At 45.1% G+C, this 11,333-nt stretch overlaps 1 protein-coding gene across 1 annotated transcript in view; it reads right to left on the bottom strand.

Annotated features, from left to right (window-relative positions):
- N4bp1 (NEDD4 binding protein 1) overlaps positions 1 to 11,098 on the bottom strand; it is a 39,877-nt gene extending 28,779 nt beyond the window's left edge. The window contains exon 1 of the mRNA XM_090357675.1: positions 10,683 to 11,098. Coding sequence (XP_090213801.1) covers positions 10,683 to 10,880 — 198 coding nt within the window. The 5' untranslated portion in view covers positions 10,881 to 11,098. The remainder of the gene's footprint in view (positions 1 to 10,682) is intronic.
- Positions 11,099 to 11,333: the final 235 nt, after the last annotated feature.

Genomic DNA, 11,333 nt, shown 5'->3' with positions numbered 1-11,333 from the left:
TGACTAAATAATGAAACTATAGGAATAATCATGATGTCAAAGAAAAGACATTTAAACACAAAAATTGAAATTTTAATACACTTTTAAATTTTTTCTTGGTGATTTGGCTTTAAATTCCAGCTTAGTTTTAATATAGATATTCTACATTAATATATTGGGGACATGCTGGGCATCTACTGTGAGCATCACGAGCCAGGATATGATAAGGATGCCTCCACATCCATGTTCATTGCCGCACTAGTCACAATAGCCAAGTGATGGAAACAACCCAGATGCCCACAACAGTAGATCCAAAGAAATGTGGTACCTATACTCAATGGGGATTTTACACAGCCCTTAGAAAGAAAATAATACCATCTACATGGAAATGGATGGAACTAGGACAAATCATGTTAAATGAGTTCAAACAAGGCCAGTGACTGGTACATGTTCTTACTAATATGAGGAAATCTAAAAGTCACTAGGATATGACAAAATATACAGACTTCTAGATACCCACATACAAAAAGAGGATAATCTTAAAGAATCACAAAGGCTCAATACCCAAGGAACTCCTATATGTGTATAAAATAATATTCATACTGAAATGAACTCCAAAGATATGCAAAGAAGTTTTTTTTCTTAATTTTTGTTGACTTTGTATTCTTTACCTTATATACAGTGTATTCATATCCACATCTGTGGGAAGGTGGTAGAGGGCACAGAATCAAAGGTGTGAAAAAGTGCAGCAATGGAGCACACCGGCTGCACCAGACATTGGTGAAAGTGGATTATGCAACTTGTGAGTGAAAATGGAGAGGGGGGAGGGAAAGAATGAGGAACAGATGACACTATGCAAAAGGAAATGTACTTATTCCCAGATGTATGCAAAGGTAACCCTACTGTATATAACCTCTAAAACAATAAAGTAAATATATATATATATATGTTCAAATATACAGGAACATGAATTCCTAAGCAACAACTTTCTCCAAATAGTTTTTTTTAAAGAATTTATTAATGCTGATTTTTACATCATATTTTAAATGACAAATTTTAACAAATAAGTGTTCAAGGAGGGAATCTCTATTTACAATCACTGGGACTTAGTATTTAGAACTTAATCAAAATTATGCTAAGGGTTTGTATGTCATAGAAACATATTAATTCAAGAAATAAAACTATGTCTAGGTCATAGGTTTTTATGTCTATATAGTTATATTTATATTTTCATTACCATGTCCATAGCTTTGGGTATGCAGTTATTGAGTCCTCGCTCTTGTACTTTTTAGATTTAATAGCCACATATTAAGGATACCATGCGCCTTTTGTTCCTTAGGTCTTGACTTGTCTCACTCAACATGATTCGCTCTAGAGTCATCCATTTCCCTGTGAATGCCATTAGTTTATCTTGTCTGTTGGCTATATAGAATTCCATTGTGTATATATACCACATTTTCTGTATCCATTCATCTGCAGTAGGGCATCTGGATTGCTTCCATCACCTGGCTATTGTGAATAGTGCAGAGATGAACATAGCTGAGCAGGTGTCCTTATCATATCTTGGGTCATGATGTTTAGGATAGATGCCCAGAAGTGGTATGGCGGGATCGTAGGGAAGGTCTATTTTCAGTTCTTTAAGAAACCTCCACACTGCTTTCCAGAGTGGCTGAACTAGTCTGCATTCCCACCAGCAGTGTAGTAGGGTTCCTTTTTCTCCACAACCCCGCCAGCAACTGTCACTGTCTGAGTTCAAAATCTTGGCTATTCTTGTTGGGGTAAGGTGGTTTAAAGTTTAAAGAAAATATTGAGCCCAGTTATTCTTACTACTGGAAAGCAAGAGTCCAGGAACTGAATTTCCCTAAGACAATACAAATATTTGCTTCATTTAAAACTCAAAAACAGCATATACCGGGGCTGGGAGTTTAGCGTATGGGAAGAATGTTTGCACAGCATGCACAAAGACCCAGGTTGGATTCCTTGGTACCACATATATAGAAAAAGTTGGAAGTGTGCTGTGGCTCAAGTGGTGGAGCAAGCCCAAGGACAGTACTCAGACCCTAAGTTCAAAGCCAGGACTGGCAAACAAAACAAAACAGAAACAGTATATAAGTGAATCATGTTTTCATGTAGTAAAGGATGTTAATTCCAACTTGTAGCACAAAGTTTTAAGAAAACCTATCTTTAGAACAACCCACTAATTTTACCATCTGAAACTTTAAGATACTTAAGCTAAAATTGTATATAAAATTATAAAAAGCAGTCATTCTCAGAATAAAACCATCAATATGATAATATATAACACTTATTTTATTGTAATAATGATTTTTAAGTAGTTGTACAAAGGGATTTCAATGTACTGATTCATGAGTACAATGCACCTTAATATTACTCCTTCCAACATTCACATAACTTTAATTATGAGCATTTTTAGACTATGGAAAGTCATTATCGTCACTGAACTTTTAATTATTTTATCCACTTATTCAATTTAACAGTACATTTTAAATGTAGTTAAATAGATATGACATAAAATGTATCACTCTACCACTTGAACCACAGCTATACATTAGGCTCTTGGGTGGTTAGAGATAAGAGTATCCAGGACTTTCCCGCCTTTCAATTTCTTGGCTGAACCAAGTTCCTCAGATCTCAGCTTAACAGCAAGGATTAAGGTGTGAGCTACCAGCCCTCCAGGCCAGCCCTACTTGTGTGCCCGTCACATCCTCGTCGCCATAGGACTACTGTATTTGCATGGCCCATGAGTAGCTGTGTTGCAAGCCTGACCCATCACAACTGACTTGTTGATTTAAATGGAGTCTTGCTACCTTTTACCTAAGCTAGCCTCAGAGTGATTCTCCAACGTTTTGCCTACCAAGTAGAAATAAGACAGCAGGCCCTGCTTCCCAATCCTAATTTTTACTGTTTTGGTGATAATTCTAAATCTTCAACCCCTATCCCTCAGTAGTTAGGCTCAAGACCACCCCACAAGGGATGTGAATCTGAAACTTAGGTCTGAATCATAGCCTATAGCTCCTTCTACTTCATCCAAGTTTCCTTTCAATGAGTTATTTAAGAGTCAAATGAACATGGCAATCAACATTAATTCCTTCTACTCTCATCACACTGCACTTCCTTGTTTCAGTATCAAAGTGATTTCTGACAGCACATCCATCTCACTTCCTTGCTCCAAAAAAACCTTTTTAAAGCACTTCATTACACAGTTAATATTCACAACCCTCAGAACCAATTCCCTATCATTTGAATATGCTCATTCACTGTTGCTGCCTGGCTTAACCTTACTTCTCTTGTCCGAAAACACCTGCACACAAATCCAGAGGGGATATGTGTTAATCTGTCTCTCTCAGCCATGTCTTATCAAATTATAATACTACAGCTCTATCAGATGTTATATTTATATAGACAGGGACTGGCAGTAGTAGTTCTTTAACTCTTCCAGTGGGGAAAGAATATCTTTGCTTGTCCTAGGGGCATCTGGCAATGTCAAGAGACATTTCTGATTGTTACAACTGAGCAGATGCTCCTGGCATCTGGTGGCTAAGCCAGAGATGTGCTAAACGTACTACAATACACAAATATAGGCTCCGTCCCCCCAAAACGAATTATCTAACCCCAAGGTCAACAGTATCAGTTGGGAAACCCTTAATGAATTGGTGGTTTAACAAATACTTCCCAAGGCAGTAATTAAGTTTTACAATTCCAACTAACAGCCTCTACCAGTCATGTGGTTAAAATATCAGTTAAGAATGTGTGGCGATGGGGCCCGGAGTTTGGCCGAAGACCCGGATTTGATTGCTCAGTGCCACATAGACAGAAAAAGGCAAAAATGGTGCTGTGGCTTAAGTGGTAGAACCCTCGTCTTAGGAAAGCCCATGGACAGTACCCAGGCCCCAAGTTCAAGCCCCAGGACCAGCAAAAAAAAAAAAAAAAAGAATGTGTGGCCATGGCCAGAATGCTTGCCTAGATTTCAGGAAGACCATGTACCACATACAGAGAAAGAGCCGGAAGTGGTGCCGTGGCTCAAGTGGTAGGGTTCTATCCTTGAGTTAAAAAAAAACAAAAAAACAACAAAAAACAACCAAGGACAGTGCTGGGCTCAAGTCCTGAGCTCAAGCCCAGGACTAGCGAAAGAAAGAAAGAAAGAAAGAAAGAAAGAAAGAAAGAAAGAAAGAAAGAAAGAAAGGCCATACCTGTAATCCTAGTCACTGCCGAGGCTGAGATCTAGAGAGCCAAGGTTGGAAGCCAGCACAGTAGAAAAGTCTATTGTGTCTCCATTAACCAGCAAATAAGTGAGGCTAGAGGCATGGCAAGTGACACAACACCGGCTTAAGTAGCTTGGGGTTCTTGAGTTCAAATATCACTATCAAAAGAAAAGAAGGCCAGGAGTGTGGCCTAGTGGTAGAGTGCTTGCCTAGCATGCATGAAAACCTGGGTTCGATTCCTCAGTACCACATACACAGAAAAGCTGGAAGTGGAACAATGGCTCAAGAGGTGGAGAGCTAGACTTGAGGAAAGCCCAAGGACAGTGCTCAGGCCCTGAGTTCAGGGCTAGCACACACACAAAAGAACAACTGTACTTTTGCCAGATAGACCAATTGTTCTGTGTATGTGTATGTTTGTGCATGTGGGTGCTTGTCAATAATGGGAAGTGAACTCAGGGTGTGCACACTACTGACCCTGAACTTGTTTTCTTCAGGGCTAGCACTCTACCACTTGAATCACAGTTCCACTTCTGAATTTTTTTTTTTCTGGTTAACTGAAGTCTTACAGACTTCCCTGCCAGAGCTAGCTTTGAAGAGCAATTATCATATCTCAGCTTCCTGAGTAGCTAGGATTATAGGCCTGAGCCACCAGCACCCAGTTATACTAGTTGTGTGTGTGTGTGTGTGTGTGTGTGTGAGAGAGAGAGAGAGAGAGAGAGAGAGAGAGAGAGAGAGAGAGAGAGAGAGAGAGAGAGAGAACACGCATGTGTGCCTGTCCTGGGGCTTGAACTCAGGGCCTGAGCATGCCCCTAAGCTTTTTTGCTCAAGGCTAGCTAGCAATGTACCATTTGAGCTATAGCTCCACTTTTTTGTGTTTGTTTGTTTATAAATTGAAAAGTTTCTGGGGCTGGCTTTGAACTCCCATCCTCAGATCTCAGCCTCTTAATTAGCAAGGATTACCTGAGACTCTTATCTCCAATTAACCTCTAAAAAATGAGAAGTGGACAGAGATTCCCTTCTTGAATACTTGTTTGTTAAACACGTCATTTGAAATACGATGTAAAAAAATCAATGTTATTAAATTCTTTAAATAAAAAATGAGAAGTGGGGCTTGGCTCAAGGGTAAGGCAGTAGCTCAGGGACAGCGCCCAGGCCGAGTTCAAGCCCCATGACCCACCAAAAAAAAAAAGGAAATTTGGGGTTTAGTGAACAATGGCACATCAGTCCAGATACAAACATCACTCACACTTAGGACTCTCAGCGACCTGCCTGCAAGGTAGAATCCATGTTGTTCAGCACTTTGTGACCCATCCCTTTCCACCTCTGACAACTTCCTCTAGACTGTTCCTATATTTGAGGAATAATAGAATTGCACCCTTCTTATCCCCTTGGATTTATAAATGGCTCTTCCCTCCACCAGAAATGGTCTCTGGAAAACGTATTTACCCGTCAGAACCTACCTCATGTTGCTAATGCCTTTCGCAAACCTCATCTACTATGGGTATCATGCCATCCTGTTTTGCTCCCCCGCCAGACTGCAAAGACTGAGTTACAGACCACCCTGAATGTACTTCCTGGCACAAGCATATTCCTCACATGTTGACCACCAGCCAGCTGCAGTGATGTACACCTGCAATCCCAGCACTGGAGAGACTGAAACAGAAGGATTTAAATTCCAGGCCAGCTTGGGCAGACAGTGAGATTCTGTCTCAAAATATAAAAACAAAAAGTTGACTACTAGGTGGTCCCACCAACCAACAGGGATTATCTGTCCTGCCACCAAGATTTCAAACCTACATAGTACAAACCTATCCATTCATGTGGTTTGAGTCTCTGAGACTCTACCTAACTCAAACCCCACTCTACTTAGAACAACATTCCTCCCAGCCTTTAACTAATCTAGTTTCAGACAAATTCTTTCCCTCTCAAAACCTTCCCTTGCTCTATTGAATAGGGTCACCAATGTAAGTCTTCATTTCCCACTTTTGATACTTTCTAGCACAACCCTCTAAGCCTTTGCTCATAGTTACCTCCTCTCAAAAATGCCAAGTACCAGGCAATCTTCCCAACTCCTCTGTTGGGAGCCAGAGTGGAATCAAACTGTGCCTTGATTTGCATCAGACAATGGCTTTATTGTCTTATTGTTTTCTGGCCTTATTCTGTTTAAATGACCTGAGATTTACCATATGAATGTAACACCTGGAAGTTCCCTGGGTCTCAAGAAGGGAAGAAGCTGGAGTGAAAAATAAACGCGGCAGTCTTTTCCTGGACTGCAGACATCCCGACCCGGTGTGTCTGTCTCTCTTCTATTTCTTCCTAGTCCTTGCCCCCTATTTCAGGAACCCCAATCTGCGAACCCTGGTTTGCTGCCGGCTGGCCCCGGCACTCCTCAAAGTATTGTTCCTCCCAACAAATTTACTCATCCTTCCTTCCATCTCTCTAGGCACTGTCATGTCCCACCATAAGCTCCCAATATGTACCCACCATCAAAACAAAGACCCAATAAATCAAACCTCCAGCGGTGAAGGTATACTGAATTCCTTTTTTCTTTTTTTTTTTTTTTCTGGGCTTGAGCTCAGGGCCTTAGCACTGTCCTTGGACTTTCTCAAGGCTAGAGCTCTACCACTTGAGCCTCAGCACCACTTCTGGCTTTTTTTTCTATGTGTGTGGTACTGAGGAATCAAACCTGGGCCTTCGTGCATGCTAGGCAAGCACTCTACCAGTAGGCCAAACTCCTGGGACTGGGAGTATAGCTTAGTGATTGCTTGATAGCTTAGTGATAAGCTTAGTGAGTGCTTGCCTAGCATGCATGAAGCCCTTGGGTTTGATTCCCTGGCATCACATAAACAGAAAAAAGCCTGAAGTGGTGAGGTGGCTCAAGTGGTAGAGTGCTAGCGTTGAGCAAAAACAACTCGGGGATAGTACCCAGGCACTGAGTTTAAGCCCCAGAACTAGCAAAAAAAAAAAAAAAAAAAAAGCCACAGCTTAGTAGTAAAGTGCTTACCAGCCCAAGCAAAAACTGTAGTTTGATCCTCAGCACCACTCAAAATGAAAATTCTCATTGTTTTGGAGACAGAGTCTCATTATATATGATGGAAAAAATGACTGAACCAGAAGCACTCAACTTCCCAGACAGCCATATTTTATAACTGTCCTTCCTGCAGACTTTGCTGAATCATCTCCCCTACCCTTACCCTAGAATAAATGTATTGGAAGAGGGCCTGAGACTAAGGTGACATCTGATGCCCTGATAAACACAGGTGAAGCTGAAACCTGGAAACTCCTCAGTGGAAATAACACAGCTCACCCACCTCGCCTCTGTCTCACCCACCTACTCTAACCCACTTCACTCTTTCTGCCCAATATTCAAAGAACCCTAGTTGTATGGAGGCGGCGCTAGCCATTTCCCCCTCAGCCAGGCTGAAGGAGACTTAGCTGTCCTTCCCAGGCTTCACTCTAGAATAAGGCCTGTTGGTCTGTTGAATTCATTTTCTCCCCATATCCTCAGGAGTCAGTTTCATTGCCATATAGTTTCAGACAGGCCTGGAGTTCTAAATCCTCCCGCTTTCAGCCTCTAGAGTTTTGGGGTTATAAGAACACACCTGTTGGGCTGGGAGTTTGGCCTAGTGGTTAAAGTGCTTGCCTAGCATGCATGGAGACCCGGGTTCGATTCCTCGGAACCACATACATAGAAAAAAGCCGGAAGTGGTGCTGAGGCTCAAGTGGTAGAGCTCTAGCCTTGAGAAAGTCCAAGGACAGTGCTCAGGCCCTGAGCTCAAGCCCAGGACTGGCAAAAAAAAAAAAAAAAAAAAAAAAAAAGAACACACCTGTGAAGGCTGGGAGCATGGCTTAGTGGTAGAGTGCTTGCTAGCATGCATGAAGACCTGGGTTTGATTTCCCAGCAGGACATAAACAGAAACAAGCCAGAAGTGGTGCTGTGGCTCAAGAGGTAAAATGCTAGCCTTAAGCACAGAGAGACTCAAGGATAGAGCCTAGGCCCTGAGTTCTAGCCCAGGACCAGTCTCCCCCCCCCCAAAAAAAAAACCCCTATAATCCTAGCTAAACTCTTCTTTGCTCTAAATCTTTCCTGCAAACATATTTCCTATTTCAAACTCAACTTCAAGATAAAGTCCAGAATTATGTTTTAAAAACCTTAAATATAACAATAAATCCCCCTTCTATAAATAATGAAACGTAATAAGTATTTTTTAAAGTCCTTGAGTGCTGCATTCAACCCCCACCCAGGAGTCATTGAGACAAAAAAAAAGGGATTTCTTATACCTTTATGGTTAGATTACAAGATTATGACTAATATATGTTGAAAAGATAACCCAGCAGATGACAAACTATTAAGATACTGTAAGACAGGCCTTTTCTAATTAGCTCATGCTAAACTCTTGGCTAGGAGAGACAATGAACTGGAATGGAAGAGCCTGGTAGAAGGAGCAGGGTTTTCTATAAAGGAAGAGCTGTCCACTCCTATGGTGTAAGGAGAAAAAGCAGAAGCAGCAAGCCAACACCCAGCAGAGGCCTACAGGAGAGGTTTACCCTGAGAGCTGCTAAAACAGAAACTAAGAAAGTAAGATGGTATTAGTATAGTAGGTGTCCTGTAAAAACAAAGCAGGGTTTATACATACTAGAGAAGACAGGTGACATCAGTCCCTTAGAAGTTCCAGGGCAGGGCTGTGACTTCTTGAGGAAGGATCCCTCCAAAGAGAGAGCAGGAAGCAAAGCAAAGAAGCAGGAGACAGCACACACACCAAGAACTCAATCAGAAGAAAAAAAAAAGGTAACAACAGAAAGGAGAGGGATGAAAACGTGAGAGAATTCCAGAAGAAACAACTTTGGCTCTAGGTAATAAGGAAAGTACTAGATAAGAGAGAAAAGGAGGATGAGACCTTAGACCAGTTGTCTAAAATGAAATGACTGGTTTAAGGCATTAAGGAAAAAAAGGGGGGCAAGATGCAACAGTTACTATGTTTTAAGTTTAAGCTGGGGGGAAGAACAATCCAAAACTCCAGGCTGCTTTTGTTCAATCTAAGAAAGTCAGGGGCTGCAACTATTTAAGATTCTCAAAGGACACTGAAGTTTGCCCAAAAGGGTATAGACTGAACCTCTTTGTCTGGAAGCAGGTATTAAGGACATGGGCTTTGCAAATGAAGTCCTTACCTCAGAATTCTGATGTCCTATGTAAGATGTGGGAAAACCCGGAGAAAACTGTATCTGGGGAAAGCCTGAAGTTCAGGAAATGCCACTCCAAAACGGGCTTGGGCTTTGGTATGCAGCAAACTGCGAGCTCTTGAAGAACTTCAAATGCAGGGAGGGGCTTCCCTTGAATATCCCTGATCATAAGACTCGGAGACCCTCCGACCACCAGGAGAGGATCTCACTCCAGCCCCAAGGTCCTACAAACTTGGCCCTTCCCCATAATGGTTCTGAGTCTTCCCTAGCATACAGACGTTACGAAAACATAAAACAGCCTAGCCGGACGTCACCGTTAGCTCCTGGCTGTCATCCTAAAGACGCCGAGATCTTCAGATCTCCGTTTGAAACTGGACAGGGCAGAAACGTCGGTGAGACTTTTTTTTTAACTTCAACAAACTACTCAAAAGAAAGCCCGGAGTGGTTGCTGTGGCTCCATAGTGGTAGAGTGGCTCGGGGGCAGTGCGCAGGACCTGAGTTCAAACCCCACGGCCAGCTCCCCCCCAAAAATAAATAAATAAATAAATAAATAAATAAATAAATAAATAAGCAAGCCTGCTTCAAGTTCACTGCAAACTCAAATCGTGGACTGCGTAGGTTCGATTACAGAACCTTCAGAAGGCGGCGGACCGCTCCTCTCCTCGAAAGACACATGTTGTTGTCTTGGCCTGGGAAGGAAGTAAATGGCTAAAGGTGTCAAGTCTGAAAGACACTGCTAGGTGACTCACCCTTTTGAGTTTCGGTTTCCCCAGCTGTCGATTAGAAAAGGAAGATCAATGACAAGCACCGGGTTGGGGTTTTCGGGACCCGAGGCCAGGTGCTACGGGCAGTCCATGAGAGTCGTCAGGTCCCCGTAAGGAGCGTCCGCCATCCTACCGCCCCTTCGTGTTTCTCTCGTTTACTCCGAAGGGTACCTCCGAGATCCATGCACGGGGTGCAGGACCCTGGGGGCGGGGGGGGGGGGAAGCTGGCGGAGGACGGGCTGAGAACCAGGAGGTGGCGGGTCCTGCGCACTTCGTGGGAGGAGGGCTCGCGGGGACAGATGGCAAGGCGACACTCGCGACGCCGACGTCCCGCCAGACCCCGCGCGCCCTACAAACCCCATCCCCGGGGCTTTCCGTCCGCGCCGCCGGGCGCGCGGAGACCCCCGAGGCCCGGGGATGGAGCCGCCACGCGAGATCACCAGGCGGGCACACCCGGCGCTCCAGCCCGCGGGCGCCCGGGACCCCGCGCGGCGGGGATCCGGAGGGGGGGGACGAGGGGCGGCGACCGACTCACCTTGGCGCTGTGCACCGCCTCCTGCGCCCCGCGGAGCTGCAGCCAGATGCGCGCGGGCAGCGGCTCCTCGGCCCCCAGCGCACCGAGCACCGCCAGGCTGACGCCGAACAGGCCCTCGATGCGGCCGCGGCTCCTCTCCAGCAGCGCCGCCTTCTCCGCGGGCGCCGTGAACTCGTCCAGCACGGCCCGGGCCGCCATGGCGGGTGCGGCCTCCCGCGGCAGCGCCGGGGACCGGCGGCGGCGACGCCCCCTCAGCGTGCGGCCGCGGCACTCGACTCCCGCAGGTGGTGTCCGCCGTCCCCGGCCGCCTCGCTTCGGCCCGCCCGCCCGCCTGCCCGCAGACACGGCTACACCATTCCGCCTCACGGCCACTCTGGCTGGGCAACTGCGGACCGAAATCCCCGACGCCCCTTCACCGCCGCTGGCCCCGCGCATGCGCCCCGCCTGACGCCGTCATTGAAGCTCGCCGCCCACGGCTCAGACGGGGGGGGCGGGGAAATCACGATACCGGAAGTTGCGTCACGCGGACGCCATGTTGGTTGAGGGCAAGGCGACAGCCCTGGAGGCCTCGATAGCCACGTCCGGCGAGGCGCCAGCGCTTTCCGGAGCTCCAGAAAAGGCGAGTTTCCGGTTTGCTTTGTGAATCGCCCT

Source organism: Megascapheus bottae, chromosome 24 (genome assembly GCF_031878675.1).
Source record: "Megascapheus bottae isolate mThoBot1 chromosome 24, mThoBot2.hap1, whole genome shotgun sequence".
NCBI classification, from domain to species: Eukaryota; Metazoa; Chordata; class Mammalia; order Rodentia; family Geomyidae; genus Megascapheus; species Megascapheus bottae.
Note: the sequence above shows the minus strand (reverse complement) of the source record. Positions and strands in the feature narration are given on the sequence as shown.